This window comes from Thamnophis sirtalis, unplaced genomic scaffold, assembly GCF_051295495.1.
Source record: "Thamnophis sirtalis isolate CommonGarterSnake01/CBP01778 unplaced genomic scaffold, rThaSir2_p1.2 scaffold_9, whole genome shotgun sequence".
Classification (NCBI taxonomy): Eukaryota; Metazoa; Chordata; class Lepidosauria; order Squamata; family Natricidae; genus Thamnophis; species Thamnophis sirtalis.
In genome coordinates, this window is record NW_028261389.1 from 6,088,532 (window position 1) to 6,113,971 (window position 25,440).

General features: G+C 47.1%; 1 protein-coding gene across 1 annotated transcript in view; it reads left to right on the forward strand.

Moving 5' to 3' along the window:
- Nucleotides 1–2,447: 2,447 nt before the first annotated feature.
- ITIH2 (inter-alpha-trypsin inhibitor heavy chain 2) overlaps nucleotides 2,448–25,440 on the forward strand; it is a 32,854-nt gene continuing 9,861 nt past the window's right edge. The window contains 16 exon segments of the mRNA XM_087722710.1: nucleotides 2,448–2,696; nucleotides 6,110–6,184; nucleotides 8,361–8,396; nucleotides 8,777–8,949; nucleotides 11,094–11,198; nucleotides 11,821–11,983; nucleotides 12,884–12,991; nucleotides 15,635–15,673; nucleotides 15,675–15,764; nucleotides 16,957–17,073; nucleotides 17,627–17,795; nucleotides 18,814–18,939; nucleotides 19,966–20,147; nucleotides 21,898–22,083; nucleotides 23,061–23,200; nucleotides 25,115–25,287. Coding sequence (XP_087578836.1) covers nucleotides 2,604–2,696; nucleotides 6,110–6,184; nucleotides 8,361–8,396; nucleotides 8,777–8,949; nucleotides 11,094–11,198; nucleotides 11,821–11,983; nucleotides 12,884–12,991; nucleotides 15,635–15,673; nucleotides 15,675–15,764; nucleotides 16,957–17,073; nucleotides 17,627–17,795; nucleotides 18,814–18,939; nucleotides 19,966–20,147; nucleotides 21,898–22,083; nucleotides 23,061–23,200; nucleotides 25,115–25,287 — 1,975 coding nt within the window. The 5' untranslated portion in view covers nucleotides 2,448–2,603.

The window sequence follows — 25,440 nt, forward strand, 5'->3', positions numbered from 1 at the left end:
AGTCAACGAGGAAGCCGGATTCACTTAGCAACCATGTTGTACTTAACAACTGCAGGAATTTACTTAAAAACTATAGCAAGAATAGTTGTAAAATGGGGCAAAACTCACTCAACAAATGTCTCGCTTAACAACAGAAATTTTGGGCTCCATTTTTGTTGTAAGTTGAGGACTACCTACCTGTATATTAATCCCATCTGGGACCAGAGGTTTCTGTATTAAACTCAGTTTCTCCTTAGATACTGCGAGAGAAGCTATCTGCCCTAACTTTAAACCACTGCAAACTTAGAGGGTGTCCTTTGGATGCCCTCTTTCGCTGCAGAGAACCATTTAGCAATATATATATATATATATATATATATATATATATATATATATATATATATATATATATATATATATATATATATATATATATATATATATATAAAGAAATAGCTTCATTCCACCAAAGTCCAACTGCACGGAAATAGGTCACGTGCAGAGTTCAAATTCCAGCTAGGTTGGCCAAATGCAGATTTGACAAGAAGGTGCTTTATTGTGGTGCCTTCAAAGGGAACCAGCAATATTTGTGCCAAATACATCCATTACTATCTGCAAGACTATTTGTTGAATAATTCACAACGGGGTGGATTTGCGCAATGATATGAAGCCACAACCCAGGAACCCACTTATTTCGAGTGACAAATCACATCTCCAAAGGTTGAACGAAAATCTTGTACATGGAAAATGTACAGTCACAAACCTTATCTGGCTTAGAGAGCTGACAGGCTGCCAGGAGAGTCACGAACCAAGTAATCAAATTAATGGTCTCCTGCAAACTCCACTCCCCTTTCGCTCCTCTTTTATTTCCTCTGGGAGGGGCCATTCACCATCCACCTGTGGCTTTACTCCCAAGTCGACCCTTGTTCTTTAGCTCTTCCCTTCGTCTGGCAACTCTGCGCATGCGCACACTGGGAACAGGCTCCAGCTGTTCTTCTGCCCCACTGATGTCTGACTCTGAAGGCAGCTGATAACTGGCATACGGTCCTGGCCCTCTCTCTGCTTACAACACAGAGCCCTCACCAGACTCCAGGACTGGCCCAGGTTCCTCCCCAACCTACTCACTCTCCGAATCAGCTGCCAGCTCTGCTGGCTGCTGGTGGGCCATAACAATTGGTCCATAACCCCCTCTGGCTAAACTGGGGCTAGGACTTGGGCTTCCAACCTTATAATCCAGCATCTTCTGCCCCATTCCTGGTCCATAGTATCGTCAGTCCAGCTTCTCTAATCCACAGAACTGCTGCAGATCTTTGTGGCCCGTTCTTTTCTGATTGCATCCGATCTTTTTCTCCATGGTTTTTAAAGCTCTTCAGCCCAGCCGTATAGGGCAAAGCAAGTGGGGTGAAGAATGGGGAACAAGAAGCTCAGCCTATCCAGTAAGAAAGATGAGTAAGAAAGATGATTAGAGGTCTGGAGGATAAACACATGACGAACGATGGCAGGAATGCTGTGGGTAGGTCTGTAGCGTAAGAAAGACTAGGGGTGACCTGATTCCAGTGTTCCAATATTTGTGGGGTTGCCACAAAGAACAGGGGGCCCACCAACTCTCCAATGCGTCTGAAGAAGCAACGGATGGAAACTAATCAAGGAGAGAAGCAACCTAGAACTAAGGAGAAGTTTCCTGGCAGAACAATTCGTGACCCGTCAAAACCGCGGTCCACAAAAGAGCGATCGACGAAAGCGCGCATTTGACGTCATCACAGCGTGACGAAAAAAATTAAAAATTGAAATAAAAATTAAATTAAAGCAAGCCGATTCACGTAAAGGTAAGGGTTAGGTTTAGGGTTAGGGTTAGGGTTAGGTTAAGGTTAGGTTTAGAGCGTTAGGGTTACGTTTAGCGTTAGGTTAAGGGTTAGCGTTAGGTTTAGCGTTACGTTAACGGTTAGGTTTAGGGTTAGATTTAGGGTTAGGTTAAGGGTTAGGTTTAGGGTTAGGTTTAGGGTTAGGTTTGGGGGGCTTAGGGTAAGGTTTTCGCTTTATTTTTACATTTTTCGATCACAGTGCGATGTTTTCGTCGCGCTGTGATGACGTCAAATGCGCGCTTTCGTCGACCGCGATTTTGTCGTCCGCGGTTTTGTGGTGGAACCGAACAATTGACCAGTGGAACTACTTGCCTCCAGAAGTTGTGGGTGCTCCATCCCTGGAGGTTTTTTTTTTTAAGAAGATCATTGGACAACCATTTGTCTGAAATGGGATTGGGTCTCCGGCTTGAGCAGGGGGCTGGACTAGAAGACCTCCAAGGTCCCCTTCCAACTCTGTTATTTTGTTGTTCTGAAGCCATTATCAAGAGACTTGGGCCTTTGCACAGCCCCTGACCCGTGGCCTCCCCCTGCATTGCTGGGCAAATATTTGCTTTTGCCCAAACAAGGTTGGACTTGCTAAAGAGCCTGGAAAACACTACACAACCAAGAGGATTTGTGGTTTGCCTTTTTCCCACAAGAACACCCTCACAATTCTTTGAACTTGGATCTATCGCGGGGGGAAAAGCCCACCCTCGGCTCTGTATGTTGTTGGACTGGACGTATTAAATCTTCCCTGTTCTCTGGAAGGTGAAGGGGAAGAAAATGAAGCTTCTTGTGGCTTGTTTTGTGGTGCTGCAGCTGCTGATTGTGACGGAAATCCAGAGTTTTGACTTTGTTGTGGAAGAAGACCCAGAGGTAAGAGTTTTTAATCCTGGGGCAATCAACCTTGCATGTCTACAGGGAGTTGAAGTTAATATAATTGGCTAATTGAAGACACGGTGGCGCAGTGGCTAAGATGCTGAGCTTATTGATCAAAAAGGTCAGCAGTTCGTCAGTTCGAATCCCTAGCGCCGCATAACGGAGTGAGCTCCTGTGACTTGTCCCAGCTTCTGCCAACCTAGCAGTTCGAAAGCACGTAAAAATTCAAGTACAAAAATAGGGACCACCTTTGGTGGGAAGGTAACGGCGTTCCGTGCGCCTTTGGTGTTTAGTCATGGCGGCCCCATGACCACGGAGACGTCTTCGGACAATTTCTGGCTCCTTGGCTTTGAAACGGAGATGAGCACCGCCCCTTAGAGTCAGGAACGACTAGCACATATGTGCGAGGGGAACCTTTACCTGAAACGAAGATTGAACTGTCTTTATTATTCCTCGTCTTGCATGCTCTTGTAGAAATGATCTCCATATAACTTTCAATCCTAACATTGATTAATAGAAAGATTCGGGTGCGAGAAGAGATCCATGTCTTCTAAAAGGAGGCCCAACAATGTTGAAGGGGCTTGCACCAATGCAATACAGGTAGTGCTCAAATTACAAGCACAATCGAACCCAAGATTTCTGTTCCCACGTAGTTGTTAAGCGAGTTTTGCCCGATTTTGTGACTTTTCTTGCCACAGTTGTTAAGTGAATCTCTGCAGTTGTTAAGTTAGTCACCCGGTTGTTAAGTGAATCTGACTTCCCTGTTGACTTGGCTTGCCAGAAGCCAGCTGGGCAGGTCACAAATGGCGATTAGATGACAGCCGGACATTGCAACACTTGTAAAATGTGTGTTGGCTGCCAAGTGTCCAAATTTTGATCCCATGATAGTGGAGAATGCTGTGAATAGAGTAGAGTAGAGTAGAGTAGAGTAGAGTAGAGTAGAGTAGAGTAGAGTAGAGTAGAGTAGAGTAGAGTAGAGTAGAGTAGAATAGAATTCTTTATTGGCCAACACACAAGGAATTTGTCTTTGGTGCATATGCTCTCAGTGTGCATAGTTGTAAATGTGAGGACCAGTCATAAATCTCTCTCTCTTTTTCTGGTGTAATTGTAACTTCCAATGGCCATTAAGTGAGCTGTTCTAAGTTGAGGATTGCATGTATTCTCTACAAGATTTTTAAATTTACCTAACAGGTGAATCAAGTCAATATCCCATTGGAAATATTTTGTGGAATACAATATATTGTAGGCTTTTTCTAGATACGCCACACGTACAGTGATCAGCTGACTAAATAGGACAAATGTTGTAAGATGGGGATTGTTGCTGTGGATTTCTGCTATGGCAAAACTGTCGGACTAGATGATCTCCAAGCTCCCTTCCAGCTCTTACATTCTGTTATTCTGGAAACATGCTAAACCACGCACATACACACAAAACTCCATTCGAGTGAGGTTAACACTAAACCAAGTAAACCACATGGTTTACTACAGAGTTATAAAGAGGAATTCTTGAGTCCGTCCTTTGTACCTCCATAACTGTATAGTTTGACCCAGCAACTGAACACGACAGGCAGAGACTTCAACGGATAGTTAGGACTGCAGAAAAACCTATTGCAACCAGACTGCCATCCATTCAGGATCTGTATACTGCATAATCAGAAGGACGGCTGAGAAAATATCTGCAGAACCCCCCCACCCCACCCACCCCATATCCTGGACATAAAGTGTTTCAACTCCTCCTGTTAGGAAGCTGCTACACAATATTGCATACCAAAACAACTAGTCACAGGAACTTGTTTCCCCCATGCCATCACTCTGTTGAACACCTAATTTTCACATCACTTTCTTATGTCTAATGATATTTACTCGTATAGTAGTGCTATATTACTATTAGCCTTCTCACCTTTGCTGTTGCCTACTCCTATTGATAAATTGTTATGGTCATTATTACTCTGTTGTTTTGCACATTCACTGAGAGCTTTTGCACCAGAGACAAATTCCTTGTGTGTCTAATCACACTTGCCAGATTATCCTATCCCTTCCCTTCCCTTTTCTTTCCTTTCTATTCCTAGTCTATTTCTAGTTTTCTATTCTATTCTATTCTATTCTATTCTATTCTATTCTATTCCACTCCACTCCACTCCACTCCACTCCACTCCACTCTACTCCATTCCATTCTTAGGGTGGTGCAGTGGTTAAATGCAGCACTGCAGGCTACTTCAGCTGACTGCAGTTCTGCAGTTCGGCTGTTCAAATCTCACCGGCTCAGGGTTGACTCAGCCTTCCATCCTTCCGAGGTGGGTAAAATGAGGACCCGGATTGTTGTTGGGGGCAATATGCTGACTCTGTAAACCGCTTAGAGAGGGATGAAAGCCCTATGAAGCGGTATATAAGTCTAACTGCTATTGCTATTGCTATTATTGCATCTTTTAAGTTTTACCTTACCTGGTTAGTGTCTCCCTGAAAAATAATCTGTGAGTCCAGCCATTTGTCACTGCCAAGATCAGTGGATGCTTTCCCACCTACCGATGATGTGAGAAAGAAAGAGAGAGCTAAGTTGGAGAGCCTAATTAGTATCTTTGCTTAACACTACTTTGTGTACCCCAAAATCAGGACACCCCAATCTGGCCTCAAACCAGAACAGAGACCAGAGAGTCAAGACAGGGATAAATCAGATCAAGATCACAAAAAGTACCACTTTATAAGGCCCTTGGTGAGACCACATTTAGAATGTTGCATCCAGTTTTGATTGTCATAATATGAAAAGATGTTGAGACTCTGGAAAGAGTGCAGAGAAGAGCAATGAAGATGATTAGGGGATTGGAAGTTAAAATGTACAATGAACAATTTCAGAAACTGGTTGTGTCTGATCTGCCAAAGAGAAAGATTATAACAGAGTTGGAAGGGACCTTGGAGGTCTTCTAGTCCAACCCCCTGCTCAAGCAGAAGACCCTATATTATTCTGGACAAATGTCCAATCTCTTATAAACCTCCAGCGATAAGAGCAGCCAAAACTTCTGAAGGCAAGCCATCCAAAGACAAAATAAATAAATATTGTATGTTGTGCTCTTAAACTCACAGCCCTTAAGCATTCTGCATTAGGAGCCGAGGTGGCGCAGTGGTTAAATGCAGCACTGCAGTTCAGCAGTTCGGCTGTTCAAATCCCACCAGGCTCAAGGTTGACTCAGCCTTCCATCCTTCCGAGGTGGGTAAAATGAGGACCCAGATTGTTGTTGGGGGCGATATGCTGACTCTGTAAACCGCTTAGAGAGGGCTGAAAGCCCTATGAAGCGGTATATAAGCCTAACTATTGCATCGCTCCCAATAATGATGGGACATTTGTTTTCAATTTGATTTGATAATCCTGTTTGTGGTTCCCCTTTTTCTGATCTTCTCCGTGGTTTTCCTTCCAGAAACTGGCAGGATTGTTGGACTGGGAGACGAGGGGCTTCATCTCAAGCCCCCAGCTGCGAAGGGGCAGATTTCAGGTACCGATGAATTTACTTTATGGTTTTGCAAACCGAACAGCCACATACCTTCTCACAAATGTCAGCTTCTTCCCACCCGGTCACATGAGTGTCAAGCCACTCCCATCCGGTCACATGGGTGGCAAGCCACTCCCACAAAGGAGGCCACACCCATCCAACAATTTTTGAAACCCACCCCTGATCTATATATATACAGCAAACAAGATAGTTAGGCACATCACCGCATCCTGAGGTAAATTATCAGGTAAATCTCAGAGCACACAGAAGAAAAAAGGCGGGAAAAAAGGGAAACTCCCTCTTCTCACCCGACAACCAATCACAATGTAGATTGCCTCATGCAGGAGCCCGCACTCTCCAATCAATCAACTACAGATAGTCCTCGACTCACGACCACAATCGAGCCCAAAATTTCTGTCGCTAAGTGAGAAATGTGTTAAGGGAATTTTGCCCCATTTTATGACCTTTCTTGAGATCTTGAAACCCTGCTGGACAATCACTTAAATATGAGCCAGCAGTGTGATGCAGCTGCCAAAAAAAACCCCAATGCAATCCTAGGCTGCATTAACGTAGAGATAGAATCAAGATCATGGGAAGCTTTAGTAATTGAATTAAATTGAATTTATTATATTTCTATGCTGCCCTTTTCCCCGAAGGGGACTCAGGGCAGCTCACAACCCAAGTCAAGGGGGGGGGGTTACAAATAAGGGGGGAAAAAGACGGACAAAACAATACCACAATTTAAAAACACACAACAACCATACCATTCGAGAGGGGACAAAGCTCATTAGCCCCAGGCCTGTCGGAACAGCCAGGTTTTAAGGGCTTTGCGGAAGGCCTGGAGGGTGGTGAGGGTTCGAATCTCCACGGGGAGTTCGTTCCAGAGGGTCGGAGCAGCCACAGAGAAGGCTCCCCTCCGAGTAGTCGCCAGTCGGCATTGGCCAGTGGATGAAATTCGGAGGAGGCCTAATCTGTGGGATCTAATCGGTCTGTTGGAGGTAATTGGTAGTAATACGATTATTATAATGCCTTGTTTATATGGCCTTGTTTACAAGGCCTTGGTAAGGCCACACTTGGGGTACTGCATTCAGTTTTGGTCGCCACGATGTAGAAAAGATGTGGAGACTCTAGAAAGAGTGCAGAGAAGAGCAACAAAGAGGATTAGGGGACTGGAGGCTAAAACATAGGAAGAACGGCTGCAGGAACTGGGTATGTCTAGTTTAATGAAAAGAAGGACTAGGGGAGACATGATAGCATCTTCCAATATCTCAGGGTTTGCCACAAAGAAGAGGGGGTCAAACTATTCTCCAAGGCACCTGAGGGTAGAACAAGAAACAATGGGTGGAAACTAATCAAGGAGAGAAGCAACTTAGAACTGAGGAGGAATTTCCTGACAGTGAGAACAATTAATCAGTGGAACAAAAGTTGCCTCCAGAAGTTGTGAATGCCCCAACACTGGAAGTCTTTAAGAGGATGTTGGATAGCCATTTGTCTGAAACGGCATAGGGTTTCCTGTTTAGGCAGGGGGTTGGACTAGAAGACCTCCAAGGTCCCTTCCAACTGTGCTCTGCTCTGCTCTTCTATTCTATTCTATTCTATTCTATTCTATTCTATTCCTGTTGTTAAATGAGAAATTTGTTAAATGAAATTTGCCCCATTTTACGACGTTGTTAAGAGGAATCACTGCAGTTCTTAAGTTAGTAACATGGTTGTTAAGTGACTCCGGCTTCCGCATTGACTTTGCCCGTCTGAAGGTCGCAAAAGGGGATCACACACGATCCCCCCAGGACAAAGCAACCGTCATAAATACGAACCAGCTGTCAAGCACCCAAATGTGAATCACGTGGCCACGGAGAGGCTGCCACAGTTATAAGTGTGAAAAATAGTCCTCAGTCACTTTTTTTCAGTGCCATTGTAACTTTGAACGGTCCCTAAATGAACTGTGATAAGTCGAGGATTACCTGTACATATCCAAGAGAGAGAGAGAGAGAAAAATAGTTAACAGGGTCAACGCCAGCGAAGTTAAAGTTCAAAGTGCTCTGCTGACAGGCGAGTTATTTTTGAAATATTTTGATAACCGTGTCTGAACGCCGTAGAATGGTTTCATCAGCGTTCAAAGCGGTCCAAATAACAAGGTTGTTCATCGTGGTTTGTCTAAACCAGCTTCTTTTCTTTCCAGAGAAGCACCTCTGACTCTGAAGAGGAGGAAGAACTGGTGAGTTTTCGTGTCGGTTTTTGTCCTCTTCTCCTTCTCACTTCCCAGTTAACCATTAGCAGGAGATCAATCCCACCATTTGCTTAAGGCTTCTTGTTTTTGCTGTCCAAGAGGGAAATTGGAATATTATTAACCTGGTGCGTTTTTATGGTGCAATGTTGTCACGGGATGCCGAAACGACAACGGAGGAAAAGCTTTCCAAGCAAGTCAAGGCATTTTTGTCATCGCGATTTGTTCTACAACCTCCCTCTGGTTGGATCTCATCTCAACTTTAATCATGTCAACAATAAAATGGCCAGGATAGGGATGTTCCTGGGACCATACATGGAATCCCTGCTCTTCCTTTGTTGATGCTCCCTGCCTTGTTTTCATCGTTTCAGCTTCTCGGTGATGACAAAATCATCCTCCACAGCTACAAGATCCAGTCCACCATCACGTCCCGCATGGCCAACACGATGGTCCAGACCATAGTGGAAAACAGAGCCAAGCGCCCGCAGAATCTGGCCTTCGATGTCCAGGTCCCTAAAGAGGCCTTTATCCACAATTTCACTATGTAAGTTGGAGGAAAACTAGTTCACCCGTTTAATTTTTTTTCGTAGGCTAAATGGGTTCATCCTAGGCTAAGCGGGTTGGAAATTGGTGCTTTCCAGCTTGCAAGATTGATCGGTTGACCATACAGGAAACATTACTAGATTATATGTTCTATTAGCTGAATACTCGTACTCCGCTACGAAACTATGTGATTGGGCTTGATAAATCGACACGAACAGCTTGAAAATTAATGAGTAGTTACCAGCGGCTTCTCTTCTCTCCTTCTCTCCCTCAGGCTGGCCCCGAAGAAGCCCCTCTCATCTCCTCTTCTCTCCCTCAGGCTGGCCCCAAAGAAGCCCCTCTCCTCTCCCCTTCTCTCCCTCAGGCTGGCCCCAAAGAAGCCCCTCTCCTCCCCTTCTCTCCCACAGGCTGGCCCCAAAGAAGCCCCTCTCCTCTCCTCTCCCCTTCTGTCCCTCAGGCTGGCCCCAAAGAAGCCCCTCTCCTCTCCTCTTTTCTCCCTCAGTCTGGTCCCACAGAAACCTCTCCTCTCCCCTTCTCTCCCTCAGGCTGGCCCCAAAGAAGCCCCTCTCCTCCCCTTCTCTCCCACAGGCTGGCCCCAAAGAAGCCCCTCTCCTCTCCTCTCCTCTCCCCTTCTGTCCCTCAGGCTGGCCCCAAAGAAGCCCCTCTCCTCTCCTCTTTTCTCCCTCAGTCTGGTCCCACAGAAACCTCTCCTCTCCCCTTCTCTCCCACAGGCTGGCCCCAAAGAAGCCCCTCTCCTCTCCTCTCCCCTTCTGTCCCTCAGGCTGGCCCCAAAGAAGCCCCTCTCCTCTCCTCTTTTCTCCCTCAGGCTGGTCCCACAGAAACCTCTCCTCTCTCCCTCAGGCTGGCCCCAAAGAAGCCCCTCTCCTCCCCTTCTCTCCCACAGGCTGGCCCCAAAGAAGCCCCTCTCCTCTCCTCTCCTCTCCCCTTCTCTCCCTCAGGCTGGCCCCAAAGAATCCCCTCTCCTCTCCTCTTTTCTCCCTCAGTCTGGTCCCACAGAAACCTCTCCTCTCCCCTTCTCTCCCACAGGCTGGCCCCAAAGAAGCCCCTCTCCTCTCCTCTCCCCTTCTGTCCCTCAGGCTGGCCCCAAAGAAGCCCCTCTCCTCTCCTCTTTTCTCCCTCAGGCTGGTCCCACAGAAACCTCTCCTCTCTCCCTCAGGCTGGCCCCAAAGAAGCCTCTCCTCTTCCCTTCTCTCCCCCAGGCTGGCCCCACAGAAACCTCTCCTATCTTATCCCCTTCTCTCCCCCAGGCTCCTCTCCAAACTCCCAGCCTGCAGGCCGGATGAGTCATGCGCTGGCCTCACCCACATCCAAGTGGCAGTTGGAAAAGAGTTATTTTCAGGTTGGGAGGGGGAGTAGAACGTCTAACTCCTTAGCACCAGAGCGTGTTAATAATTCTATAGGAAATACTAATGATCTGATGGTCATTTCGAAAAACCCTTTCTTACCGAGCACCTAGAGGCCAAGAGGAACATATGTGCCAAATTTCAAGTTTGTAGGCTTTACAGTTCTGGAGATTTCGTGATCACAGCGTGAGTGGTTTTCGCTTTTACATATACCGAAAATATATATAGACCTCCTATTGTATGGCATTGCATTGCGTTCTGTTCTATTCTGTTCTATATTGTTCTGTTCCATTCCCATTCTGCTCTCATTCCATTCCATTCTGTTCTATATTGTTCTGTTCGTTCCGTTCCTGTTTCCTCCCCTTCCCTTCCATTCTATTCTGTTCTATATTGTTCTGTTCCATTCCCATTCCGTTCTCATTCCATTCCATTCCATTCCGTTCTGTTCTGTTCTATCCTATATTGTTCTGTTCCCTTCCGTTCCGTTCCATTCCATTCTGTTCCATTCCGTTCTATTCTATCCTATATTGTTCTGTTCCATTCCGTTCCTGTTCCCTTCCATTCTGTTCCATTCTGTTCTGTTCTTTTCTATATTCTGTTCTGTTCTGTTCCCTTCCCTTCCTAATTCCATTCCTTGTTCTGTTCCGTTCCTGTTCCCTTCCCTTCCTAATTCCCTTCCTTGTTCTGTTCTGTTCCGTTTTGTTCTGTTCTGTTCTTATAGCTGCCCATCTCACAGGTGACTGATTGTGAGTGCTGCTTCTGCTTCTTTCCTGTTCTACAGGAACTTCAACGGTATCACATTTACTAGCTCAATCAAGGAGAAATCGGCTGCTCGAACGCAGTATGCCGAGGCGAGGGCCAGGGGCAAAGCTGCTGCCATCCTCAGGTAGGTAACCCTGGTTGCAGTGACCAGACTTCCCTCCGTTCCCTTTGTCCTGCCGTGGGGCTCTGGAAAGCGCAGGGTCAGGAAAGGATGGGCAGCACCTCTGGCTACTTTAAAGCCCGGACAATCGGATAATCCTCGACGTGTGGCCACAATTGATCCCGCCCCCCCCCCAAATGATGTTCCTAAGTGAGACAGTTTGTTAAGTGAGTTTTGCCCAGTTTACGACTTTTCTTGCTACCGTTGTTAAGTGAATCACTGCAGTTGCTAAATTAGGAACACGGTGGTTAAGTAAATCTGGCTTCCCCCTTGATTTTGCTGGATGGAAGGTCACAAAACAGGATCGCGTGACCCCAGGGGCACTGCCACCGTCATAAGTACAAACCAATTGCCAAGTGTCTGAATTTTGATCCCGTGACCAACGGTCGTTAAGTGTGAAGAATGGTCATAAGTCACTTTTTTCAGTGGCGTCATAACTTCGAGTGATCACTAAGGAAATGGTTGTAAGTCGAGGGTTATAGGTATTCAGAATATTCCCCTTTACTCTCGTTACTCAATTGCAGCTGGGGGGGGCAATTTGTTGTTTTCATTTCAATAAGGAGGATCCTTTGTGTAATTAACCCAGGAGCAACGCCTTTGACATGGAGAACTTCAAAGCGGAACTCAACGTCCCAAGTGGAACCAAAGTCCAGTTTGAAATTCACTATCAAGAATCTATTCGGAGGAAACTGTCAACTTATGAACATATCATCCCTCTGCATCCAGGGAGGCTGGCCAAAAATTTGGAGGTTAAAAAAAGAAGAAATGGGTGGAATAATTGAAGTTGGAATGTGACTTCTTTCCTTCTTTCATCCCTCCTTCCCTCCTTCTCCTCCCTTCCCTCTCCATCCTCCCTCCCTCCCTTTCCTCTCCTCCCTCCCTCCCTTTCTCTCCTTCCTTCCTTCCTCCCTTTCTTTCCTCTCCTTCCTTCCTTCCTCTCCTCCCTCCCTCCTCCCTCCCTCCCTTTCTTTCCTCTCCTTCCTTCCTCTCCTCCCTCCTCCCCCTTCCCTCTTCTTCCTTCCTCCCCCCTTTCCTCCCTCCTCCCTTTCTTTCCTCTCCTTCCTCCCTCTCCTCCCTCTCTCCCTTTCCTCTCCTTCCTTCTTCTCCTCCCTCCTCCCCCCTTTCCTCTTCTTCCTTCCTCCCTCCCTTTCCTCCCTCCCTCCTCCCTTTCTTTCCTATCATTTTCCTCTCCATTTCCTCTCCTCCCTCCCTTTCCTCTCCTTCCTTCCTCTCCTCCCTCCCTTTCCTCTCCTCTCTCCCTCCTCCCTTTCTTTCATTTCCTTCCTCTCCTCCCTCCCTCCCTTTCCTCTCCTCCCTCCTCCCCCCTTTCTTTCCTATCCTTTTCCTCTCAATTTCCTCTCCTCCCTTCCTTTCCTCTCCTTCCTTCCTCTCCTTCCACCCTCGCTTTCCTCTCCTCCCTCCCTCCATCTCCTCCCTCCCTTCTTTCCTTCCGTTGTAAAGTCAGTTTGGCCACATGGGTTCCTTGGCTTACAGCCATGATGACTTACAACGAAAATTACAACTTACAACAACTTCTAGGCCGATATTTACCTTCAGACCTGTTTTTAGAAAAATACCATCTGAGATTTTGTCATTTTTTTGTTCTTCTGCCGTTTTATTCTCATCTCTCTCCTATCCCACGGCCATAGGTGAATGTCCACATCGTCGAACCACAGGGGATCAGGTTTGTCCACGTTCCTAACACCCTTAGTGAGCAGTTTAACGGTGCAGCTACAGTCAACAAAGAAAAGAAAAAGGTAAAAAATTAATAATTCTTGAAGGGGGGGTGGAAAGGATTTTCAGCAATCCCTACTTATGAATCCAAGCTGGTTTGACATCCTGCGAGGGGTCGAAAATATTGAGATTGTGTTTGCAAGCAATCTTGATTTTCTTTCCCCTTCCCCTTTACTCCGCAGATGCTCCTGGTTGAATTGGAGCAGAAAGACTTCATGTTAGCTTTGATTTTTAAGACTTGGTTGTCCCAAAGATGTTTTTTTTTCCAAAAGGCAACTGGGCTTTCTTTTTCCTTGAAGACGTTTCACTTCTCATATAAGAAGCTTCCTTGGTTCTAACCGAAGGGTGGAAGATGGATGTATATACCTTTGTGGCCTCAATAAGACTCAGGAAGAGGGTGCTAACGACCACGTGACTGCAAGGAATATAAGTCCTTCCGTTGTCCACTATTCAGTCAGGACGGAAGAAGCTTCTTGGATGAGAAGTGAAAGATTTTCAAGGAAAAACCAAGTCCAGTTGCCCTTTGAAAAATACTCCTTTTGAACCACTGTGCCACCAGGGCTCTTTTTCCTTCCTTCCTTCCTCCTCCCTCCCTCCTCCTTCCCTCCCTTTTCTCTCCTTCTACCCTCCCTCCCTTTCCTTCCTTTCCTTCCCTCCCTCTCCTCTCCCTTTCCTTCTCCCTTCCTTTCTTCTTTCCCCCTTTTCCTTTCCTCCCTCCCTCCCTTTTCTCTCCTTCCACCTTCCCTCCCTTTTCCTCTCCTCTCCCCTTTCCTTTTCTTCTCCCTTCCTTTCTTCTTTCCCCTATCCTTTCCTTTTTCCTTTTTCCTCCCCTCTTTCTTTTCCTTCCACCCTCCCCTCCCCTTTCCTTTCCTTTCTTCCCTCCATCATTCCCTTTCCTCTCCTTCCACCCTCCATCCTTCCTTCCCCTTCCTTTCCTTTCCTTTCTCCTCCCTCCCTTTTCCTTTCTTCTCCTCTCCTCTCCCTTCCTTCTCCCTTCCTTTATTCTTTCCCCCTTTCCTTTTTCCTCCCCCCTTTCCTTTCCTTCCTTCCTCCCTCTCTCCCTCCCTTTTCCTTTCCTCTCCTCTCCCCTTTCCTTCCCATTCCTTTCTTCTTTCCCCCTGTCCTTCCCTTTTTCCTCCCTCCCTTTCCTTTCCTTTGCTTTCCTCTCCTCTCCCTTTCCTTCTCCCTTCCTTTATTCTTTCCCCTTCCTTTTTCCTCCCTCCTTTCCTTTCCTTCCTCCCTCCTTCCCTCCCTTTTCCTTTACTTTACTTTCCTCTCCCCTTTCCCTCCCATTCCTTTCTTCTTTCCCCCTGTCCTTTCCTTTTTCCTCCCTCCCTTTCCTTTGCTTTCCTCTACTCTCCCCTTTCCTTCTCCCTTCCTTTCTTCTTTCCCACTTTCCTTTTTCCTCCCCCCTTTCCTTTCCTTCCTCCCTCCCTTTTCCTTTCCTTTCCTCTCCTCTCCCTTTCCTTCTCCCTTCCTTTCTTCTTTCCCCCTTTCTTTTCCTTTTTTCCTTTTTCCTCCCCCTTTCCTTTCCTGCACTCTCCCTCCCCTCCCCTTTCCTTTCCTTTCTTCCCACCCTCCCTTTCCTCTCTTGCACCCTCAATACCCTCTCCTTCCTTCCCCTTCCTTTCCTTTCCTTTTCCCTCCCTCCCTCCCTCACTCCCTCCCTTCCTTAACACTTAGCAATAGCACTTAGACTTATATACCACTTCACAGTGCTTTTACAGCCCTCTCTAGCCAGTTTACAGCCCATTTGTCCCCAACAATCTGGCTCCTCATTTTACCGACCTGGGAAAGATGGAAAACTGAGTCAACCTTGAGCCAGTGAGAATCAAACTGCCGGCAGTGGGTAGAGTTTGCCTGCAATCCTGCAGTCTAACCTCTGGGCCACCAGGGCTCAATGGGGTAAGCTGGATTTCCTTAATAGCCACACGATTCGCTTAAGAATGGCAAAGATTCGCTTAGCAACATGGCAAAAAGAGTCATAAAACCAGGTGCAACTCCTTTATCTCTTTCTTAGCATTAATTCTGCTCTGGTCTCAGTTGTGTTTGTAAGTTGAGGACTATCCGTATAGGTGAGGACTTTCAATTGCACTGAGCTGGAAGTACAATTGAAAGGCGCAACAGACGCCTGTTGTGTAAATCAATAATGTTGGTTTCATAAATCTTATAGGTGGGGCTTCTGGAGGAGGAAGGACGAGATCATTGAGAAGGGTACCTGCTGAATGCAGATTTCACACTCAAATGTTGCTTGAAACCCATACAGAACAGTCCCCAAACTTAGTGGCTAAGACGCTGAGCTTGTTAATCAGAAAGGTCGGCAATTCGGCGGTTCGAATCCCTAGCGCCGCGAAACGGAGTGAGCTCCCATGACTTGTCCCAGCTTCTGCCAACCTAGCAGTTCGAAAGCACGTTAAAAAATGCAAGTAGAAAAATAGGAACCACCTTTGGTGGGAAGGTAATAGCGTTCCGTGTGCCTTTGGCGTTGAGTCATGCCGGCCACATGACCACGGAGACGTCTTCGGACAGCGCTGGCTCTTCGGCTTTGAAAAGGAGATGAGCACCGCCCCCTAGAGTCAGGAACAACTACCACGTATGTGCGAGGGGAAACTTTACCTTTACTTTAAATCTAGTTCTCACTTTATCTGTTCTCTTTGCCCTTTAAGGCACACGTGTCCTTCAAACCGAGCCTGGCCCAGCAGCGGGGAGTGCTCCAATTGTACCACCACAGCTGTGGAGGGGAATCTTGTGGTGACCTACGATGTCAACAGGGATACGAAAGCTGGAGAGCTGGAGGTACTTTGCTGACGGTCTCGAGGGCTGGGATTGGGAGAGGAAGGGATCCAGGGAGATCTGCACCAGGGATAGGCCAAGAGATGCAAGACCGAGGGGAGGATGTGCTCACCATTGGGGTAACCTCAATTGTGTTATTTTAAGTGCTGTCCCTCTGCTACCATTCTGAGAATTTTTCTGAAGAAGCCATTCACAGGGAGGGAGGGAGGTAAGGAAAGAAGGAATGAAGGAAAGGAAGGGAGAGAAGAAAGGAGGGAGGGAAGGAAGGAAGGAGGGAGGGAGGGAAGGAAGGAGGAAAGGAAGGAAGAAGGAAGGGGAGGAGGAGGAGGGAACGAAGGAAGGAGGGAGGGAGGGAGTACAGGAAGGAGAGTGGGAGGAGGAAAGGAAGGAGGGAGGGAAAGAAGGAGGAAAGGAAGGAAGAAGGAAGGGAGGAGGAGGAGGGAACGAAGGAAGGAGGGATGAAGGAAAGGAAGGAAGGAGAGTGGGAGGAGGGAAGGAAGGAGGGAGAGAAAGAAGGAGGAAAGGAAGGAATAAGGAAGGGGAGGAGGAGGAGGGAACGAAGGAAGGAGGGAGGGAGGGAGTACAGGAAGGAAGGAGAGTGGGAGGAGGAAAGGAAGGAGGGAGGGAAAGAAGGAAGGAGGGAGGGAGTACAGGAAGGAAGGAGAGTGGGAGGAGGAAAGGAAGGAGGGAGGGAAAGAAGGAAGGAGGAAGAAGGAAGGGAAGGAGGAGGGAACTAAGGAAGGAGGGATGAAGGAAAGGAAGGAAGGAGAGTGGGAGGAGGGAAGGAAGGAGGGAGGGAGGACAGGAAGGAAGGAGAGTGGGAGGAGGAAAGGAAGGAGGGAGGGAAGGAAGAAAGGAAGGAAGGAAGGGGGAGGAGGGAAGGAAGGAAGAGAAGAAAGGAAGGAGGGAAGGAAGGAGGGAGGGAAGGAAGGGGAGGGGAGGAAGAAAGGGGAAAGGAAGAAAGAAGGGAGGGAAGGAAGGAGGAAAGAAGGAAGGAAGGGGAGAGGAGGGAAGGAAGAAATGAGGGAGGGAGGGAAGGAAGGAAGGAAGGAAGGAAGGAAGGAAGGAAGGAAGGAAGGAAGGAAGGAAGGAAGGAAGCTTACATACAGACATATGCGAAAGATTCTTCTCCGCAGGAAACTCCAGGTTTTAGGGTTCTTTGAGAAATTCATTGGTAAGGAACTTTCTTTTCCAGATCTTCAATGGGTATTTTGTCCACTACTTTGCTCCGGATGATTTGGACCCTTTGCCGAAAAACATCCTGTTTGTCATCGATGTCAGCGGCTCCATGTGGGGAATAAAAATGAAACAGGTGAAGGCAACGTCCCCGGAAGAGTTGAAATTCCTGCACGGAAAAAGTCTAGAAGATCCTAAAACATCAGTGCTATTCTCCAATTCTCTCTCTCTCCCCTCCCCCACTCCTTCACTTCCTTTCCTTCTCTCCCACTCTCTCTCCCACTCCCTTCCTATTCCTCCCTCTCCCACTCCCTCATTCCCTCTCTCCCTCCCTGTCCCTCTCTCCCCCTCCCTCCCTCCCTCCCTCCCTCCCTCCCCCTCCCCTCTCCCCCTCCCTGTTTGTGAAGCCTTGCAGGCTCTGAATGACCCTAATTCACAGCCGTATAAATAAAAGAGGGTTTGGGGGACTAAGATTGTGGTTTATGCTTTTTCGGGAAGCCTGGGTCAGAACAGGTTATAATTCTGAGGTCACCTTCACCAACCTTTCCTCCCTTGTGCCGATTTCAGACTCTGCATTTCTGCACGTGCCCTTCAGCAGGGATGCTAAAAGCAGCCGTATTTCCAAGGGAGGAGACTGTGGGGCGCAAAACCTTACGGACTTTTATATCCGATTCTATTTGACGTTTCAGACCGTTGAAGCTATGAAGACCATCCTGGGTGATCTCCGATCCGATGACCAGTTTTCTATCCTGGATTTCAACCACAACGTCCGGTGCTGGAGGGACAGTTTGGTGCAAGCCTCCAAAATCCAGACCGAAGCAGCCAAGAAGTATGTTGAAGGAATCCACCCCAATGGAGGTGAGGAACCTCAAGGAATCCAAAGGATTTGTAAAAATAATAATAAAAGGCCCCTCTGTTTGGAACGTCTACTTAATTTGGGGTACGCGAGGCTTCCCTGCACTAAAAAGACTTTGCTCGCTCTTGTATTAAGCCCCCTGGCTTTCCTCAACGCATCCTGGAGAGGAGATTCAAACTCTGGAGATAAATTATTGACCCTCAATTAAACCATTCCTCTTATTTGCTCAGTCTGTATAACGAGGATCATCTATCTTACTAAGCTATACTATCTCTTCCTCCTGTTGTTGTCTCTTCCTCCTCCTCCTCTTCTTCGCCTCCTCCTCGTCTCCTCCTCCTTCTCCTTTTTCTCCCCCTCCTCCTTTTCCTCCTCCTCCTCCTCTTCTCCTTCTCCTTCTCCTCCTCTTCCCCCTCCTCCTTCTCCTTTTTCTCTCCCCCTCCTCCCTTTCCTCCTCCTTGTCTTTGTCCTTCTCCTCCTCTTCCTCTCCTCCTCCTTCTCCTTTTTCTCCTCCCCCTCCTCCTCCTCTTCCTCTTCTTCTTCTTCTTCTCCTCCTCCTCTTCCCCCTCCTCCTTCTCCTCTTTTTCTCCTCTTCTCTTCCTCCTCTTCTCCTTCTCCTTTTTCTCTCCCCCTCCTCCTCCCTTTCCTCCTCCTTGTCTTTGTCCTCCTCTTCCTCTCCTCCTTTTTCTCCTCCCACTCCTCCCACTCCTCCTCCACTACTATTACTACTACTACTTCTACTACTACTACTTTTACTACTACTACTACTACTACTACTACTACTACTACTACTACTACTACTACTACTAATACTTATTCTCTTCCTCCTCCTCCTCCTCCTCTTTCTCCTCCTCCTCTTTTTCCTCTCCTCCTCCTCCTCCTCCTCTTGTTCTCCTTTTTCTCTTCCTCCTCTTTCTCTCATCCTCTCCTCCTTCCCCTGCCTTCATTCATCAAAAATAAATAATGGACATAGAATAATATGACATTTTAAAAAAACCTTGTCCCCTTTTTAATTTTTAACAGGGACCAACATCAATGATGCCCTTCTCCGGGCCATGTTTATTTTAAACGAAGCCAACTCTTTGGGGATGCTGGATCCAAGTTCTGTCTCCATGATAATATTGGTTTCGGATGGAGACCCAACTGTTGGTAAGACCTGGACGTTCAGGCTTTCATTTCCCATCCTACAAGCCAGGAAAAGCCCCTAGGTTTTCAAGGTTTTCACTCATCCAGTTCCGGTCAGGCGCAGAGGTGCAGAGACTAAGGATGACCTTGGCTTTCTAGAAAGAGTGTTGTTATGGCTACATAGCATCTAACTCCTTACAATTCCCCCCTCCCATTTTCCCACAATAGAAAATAGAACAATAGATGACCTTGGCTTTCTAGAAAGAATGTTGTTATGGCTACATAGCATCTAACTCCTTACAATCCCCCCTCCCATTTCCCCACAATAGAAAATAGAACAATAGATGACCTTGGCTTTCTAGAAAGAATGTTGTTATGGCTACATAGCATCTAACTCCTTACAATTCCCCCCTCCCATTTTCCCACAATAGAAAATAGAACAATAGATGACCTTGGCTTTCTAGAAAGAATGTTGTTATGGCTACATAGCATCTAACTCCTTATAATCCCCGCTCCCATTTTCCCACAATAGAAAATAGAACAATAGATGACCTAGGCTTTCTAGAAAGAATGTTGTTATGGCTACATAGCATCTAACTCCTTACAATCCCCCCTCCCATTTCTCCACAATAAAAAATAGAACAATAGGTGACCTTGGCTTTCTAGAAAGAATGTTGTTATGGCTACATAGCATCTAACTCCTTACAATCCCCCCTCCCATTTCCCCACAGTAGAAAATACGTAGTAGAATAATAGAAAGTGCGGCAGGCCACAGACCCAAAAGAAAAGACGGCCGCAGGCCTGACACATAGACCATTCACAATAAAAATAAGAGGTAAAAAAGGAGAGCAAGATTCCAGTAGTGGTTAAGTTACTGCCTAGAAACCAGGCGACAGGGAATTCTAGTCCTTAGGCATGAAAGTATTGCGGGCTGGGGAATTCTGGGAGTTGAAGTCCACACGCCTTAACATAGCCAAGATTGGACACCCCTGCGTTAAGAGGTCAATCCTTGAAGGAGGTCCTCATTTTGGTCTTTCCTCTTCCTATCAGGAGAATTAAAGCTGCCAACGATTCAGAAAAACGTGAAGAAACATAACCGGGATGCCATCTCTTTGTTCTGCCTCGGAATCGGCTTTGATGTGGACTATGATTTTCTGAAGAGGCTGGCGACAGAAAACAACGGAGCCGCACAACGGATCTTTGGGAATCAGGAGACTTCTTCCCAAATGAAGGTGACTTTTCCACCTACAGAGTAAAGGAAGGGAGAAGGGAAGGAGAAATCCTAACCCAACGTGTTCTTCTGACTTTTCCCAACCACAAACACAAATCACGCTGTTTCTTGGTTGAGTGGTAGAGCTCCCCGCAGAGATCCGGGCCCTCACCTCTCTCCAGGCCTTCCGGAAAGCCGTCAAAACCTGGCTGTGCCGGAAGGCCTGGGGTTGACGAGTTCCCCTCCCCTCTCGACCTGTGTGGCTGTGTGATTCTTGGCTATTTTAACTGCTTGTATTGTGTTCTATGTTCCCTTTCCCCCCTTTGAGTTGTTCACCGCCCTGAGTCCCTCCCGGAAAAGGGCGGCATATAAATAAAACAAATCTAAATCTAAATCTCTCACCTTACAATCAGGAGTCCAATCCTAGGTAGAGGCAGATCAGTGGTGGGTTGGAGGCGGTACGCCCCGGTATAGGTGTATCGGAGCCTGCCCGGAGGACCGGATATCGGTCTGGTTGGGTGCTCCGGAGGGAGCTCCTTACTGGTCTTTTAAGTCTTTGGCGCTTCCGCACACATGCACAGCGCGTACAGCGCCTGCGCAATGCTCTGCTGAGCAGCTGGAGCGTTGCGGAGGCTCGGGGAAGCAGTAAGATGCATGCGCGTGCTGTGCACATCCATTTTTTTAGTATCGGTTTGCTCATGCGTGCGTGCATGCGCAGAGGCGTCTGGGTGGGTGGAGCCTCCCGCCACTGCCACTACCGGTTCACCCGATTCAGGCTGAACCGGGAGCAACCTCTGAAAGTCACCCACTCTGCTTTCACGCCTAAGATGGGACTAAAACTTATTATATCCTGGTGATTGACCCAGCATGATCCAGAGTGATCCCGAACCAAAGCTGGGACTAGAACTCACAGTCTCCTGGTGACTGGCCAAGCGTCACCCAGCTGGCTTTTGTGCTTAAGGTTGGACTAGAACTCATTGCCTCCTGATGATTGGCCCAAAGTCACCCAGCTGGCTTTCATGCCTAAGATGGGACTAGAACTCACCGTCTCCTGGTTTCTAGATTGTACTTTAGACACTACTCCAAGCTCGTTCTACTTTTTTTCACTCTCTTTTTATTGTGAATGAATTATGATCCTTAGGAAATGGGATATACCTGTGCTCTTTATACCTGTGTGCTCAACAGGGGATGTGTTAGGCAAGCTCCCCGTTGGGAGAGCGAGTACGTTCAGAGAAGTGTTGTGAGAGTTGTGTTGGAGAACACACAAACCAGCATACAGCGACACTGCAGTTTAAATAGTTTTTTACTTTCATGGAAATAGAGGTATCAAAGTCCATCAAACAGTCCAAGACATACATGGATAAGACAGTCAGTTATCAACATCTTTCAGTTAAGGGATAATCCAAATAACATAGTCCAGTATCATATAATCAGTTCATACTCAAAGTTTGCTAGCAGTTGCAAAACTTACAATAGCTCACGGCACTTTCTAACAGCCAGCTTCCAAAACACTCAGATCAGATCAGCCCAGCATCTAACATAACAGAGAGCTAACAGTCATTCTGGCTCCCTCTTATGGCCGATTGAGGAAACCAGCAAACAATCACATTTTACAGCATGATTTAAAGAAACAGGCACAATATTGTTACATGCTTTATATATTGCCAACCCAACCGTTAGAACTATATTCCTAACAGGATGTATGTCACACATCAGGCACAAGAGTCTTTCAAAAGTAAACATCTAACACCTTTATTTTCCTGAATTTGCAGAAATTCTACAACCAGGTTTCTACCCCGCTTCTCAAAAAACTAGACTTCAACTATCCGGAAGGCTTGGTGTCTGACGTAACCCAGAGCACTTTCCAACATTATTTTGGAGGCTCGGAGATTGTGGTGTCGGGAAAAGTCGACACTGAAAATGTGCAGCATTTGCAGAGTGTGGTAACAGCCACAGCGGTAAGTCCACCCTGAGGGTAACCAAAAATGATGAGCTTGTGAAAGGGTGGGAATTTTCTCCGTGACCCGTCAAAACCGCGGTCGACAAAACCGCGCTCGACGAAAGCGCGTACCTGACGTCATCAGCAGCGTGATGGAAAAAAAAATAAAATAAATAAAATTAAAATTAAAATAAAATTAAAGCAAGCCGATTCACATAAAGGTAAGGGTTAGGTTTAGGGTTAGGGTAAGGGTTAGACTAAGGGTTAGGGTTAGGGTTAGGGTTACGTTAAGCGTTAGGGTTAGGTTTAGCGTTAGGTTAAGGGTTACCGTTAGGTTAAGGGTTAGGTTTAGGGTTAGGGTTAGGTTAAGGGTTAGGTTTAGGGTTAGGGTTAGGTTAAGGGTTAGGTTTAGGGTTAGGTTTAGGGTTAGGTTTGGGGGGGTTAGGGTAAGGTTTTCGCTTTAATTTTAAATTTACCGCTCACAGCGCGATGTTTTCGTCGTGCTGTGATGACGTCACGTACGCGCTTTTGTCGAGCGCGCAATTGTCTACCGCGGTTTTGTGGTGGAACCATTTTCTCAAGCTTTTAGGAAGGAATTGTGAGTCTTCCGGACTGAAGGAGATTGTATGTAATATGAAGAATGGTCGCAGGGTTTGGGTTTGGCTGGTCTAGAGAAAAGAAGGACCAGGAGTGGCACGATAGCAGTCTTCCAATATCTCAGGGATTGCCCCAAAGAAGAGGGAGTCAAGCTATTCTCCAAAGCACCTAATGGCAGGAGAAGATGCAATGGGTGGAAACTAATCAAGGAGAGAAGCAGCCTAGAACTAAGGAGAAATTTCCTGACAGTGAGAACAATTAACCAGTGGAACAACTTCCCTCCAGAAGTTGTGAATTAAGAAGAGACTGGATAACCATTTATCTGAAATGGCATAGGGTTTCCTGCCTAAGCAGGGGGTTGGTTTATTTCTCTGTTTGGTTTTGTTTTCTGTCTATCAGTCCAATGCGCAGTTAATCTTGGAGACTCTGGCAGATGTGGAGGGACTGGATGAGTTCCTGGACAAGGATCAGCACGCGGATCCCAAATTCACGGAAAAGTTGTGGGCCTACCTGACTGTCAACCAACTCATGGCTGAAAGGTAAGAAGGGAAGACTGGCTGGGTTGGAAGGAACCCGGGAGAACCTGTGTATGGAGATTCTCGGTCACTCAGATCATGGTTGTCCCAAAGGTGCTTTTTTTTCAAGAGGCAACTGGACTTTCTGGTTTTTTCTTTGAAAACCTTTCGCTTCTCATCCAAGAAGCTTCTTCCGCTCTGACTGGATGGTGGGGAATGGTAGGATTTATTCTCCTTGCAGACTGCTGGTCTTTTGCATCCTTTTAGCGAGTCGTTGAGGCCACTTGGAGATTTATACAATAATACAAAAGCAGAGTTGGAAGGGACCTTGGAGGTCTTCTAGTCCAACCCCCTGCCTAGGCAGGAAACCCTATACCATTTCAGACAAATGGCTATCCAGCATCTTCTTAAAGACTTCCAGTGTTGGGGCATTCACAACTTCTGGAGGCAACTTCTGTTCCACTGATTCATTGTTCTAACTGTCAGGAAATTTCTCCTTAGTTCTAAGTTGCTTCTCTCCTTGATTAGTTTCCACCCATTGCTTCTTGTTCTACCCTCGGGTGCCTTGGAGAATAGTTTGACCCCCATCTTCTTTATGGCAACCCCTGAGATATTGGAAGACTGCTATCATGTCTCCCCTAGTCCTTCTTTTCATTAAACGAGACAGACCCAGTTCCTGCAACCGTTCTTCATATGTTTCATGAGCCAAGGTGGCGCAGTGGTTAAATGCAGCACTGCAGGCTACTGCTAGATCAGCAGTTCAGCGGTTCAAATCTCACCGGCTCAGGGTTGACTCAGCCTTCCATCCTTCCGAGGTGGGTAAAATGAGGACCCAGATTGTTGGGGGCAATATGCTGACTCTATGTAAACCGCTTAGAGAGGGCTGAAAGCCCTATGAAGCGGTATATAAGTCTACTGCTATTAGCCTCCAGTCCCCTAATCATCTTTGTTGCTCTTCTCTGCACTCTTTATCTGCGTCATCAGAGTCACCCGAGTGGTGCAAAGGGGTGTGCACTGTGTAACCTTCTTGGAACGGTTGAAAGGACTGTGTTGTAGACTGGAGATTGCTGATGTCCTATCCCTCCCCTCCGTTGAGAGAGGGCTGTTTAATTTATGTCAAAATTCTCCAGGTGACCTTAACAACCTCACCACCATCCAATCAGAGCTGAAGAAGCTTCTTGAATGAGAAGTGAAATGTCTTCAAAGAAAAACCAGTTGCCTTGTGAAAAAAGCACCTTTGAGACTGGAAGAACGTGGTTATTCTTCACCACTTTACACGCTATCCTGGTCCAGTTCACAAGATCAAGCAGATGCACAATGTCCAAAGCCTGGCTAGTATTAAACTCAGTTGATTTTTACATGGTTGTATACACTTATCTCATCCCAAAGTTAGCAATAGCAGTTAGACTTATATACCGCTTCATAGGGCTTTCAGCTCTCTCTAAGCGGTTTACAGTCAGCATATTGCCCCCAACAACAATCCGGGTCCTCATTTCACCCACCTCGGAAGGATGGAAGGCTGAGTCAACCTTGAGCCGGTGAGATTTGAACCGCTGAACTGCAGATAACAGTCAGCTGAAGTGGCCTGCCGTACTGCACCCTAACCACTGCGCCACCTCGGCTCAAGTTTATAGTTCAATGCATCACCTAGTTCAGGGGTGTCAAACTCGATTTCATTGCGGGGTGCATCAGGGTTATATTTGACCTCAGGGGTGGCCGTGGCCAGGATGGGGGTGGCCAGCTTGACATCACTCATGTGGGGGGGGAGGGTGCCTGTGGTGGCCTGAGTGTTGGTGGCTAAACAAGGCGATTGTTTAGTGTGTCTCACCAAATCTTACGAGCTTTTGAGCCAAGGTTGTTCAGTGAATCACTGGAGTTGTTGAGTGACTCCCGCAGTCGTTAAGTGGTCCTTTGCCTTTGCTTTTGAACGTCGCCCAGAAACGTGGCTCCTTCTGCGGCCGTGAAAAGGAACATCACCAAGGCCATTTTGCAGATGTCGCTGGATCATCACATCGTCACCCCTTACACAGCGATGCTCATTGAGAGCCCCGACGGGGACGAGCTGATGCTGGCCGACTCCCCTCAGGACCGCAAGAGGGCCTGTTGTCCAGGTGATCCTCTACCTGTCCCAGGGGTGGGTCCTGGCTTCTACTGCCGGTTCACTCAGGGACGCGCTGTGTGCAAGCCAGTGGTGTGCTCCGGATCCCGTCGCAACTGGTACACCGCGATGGGGCCGGATGTCCACTGTGTGCACCACCGCCCTG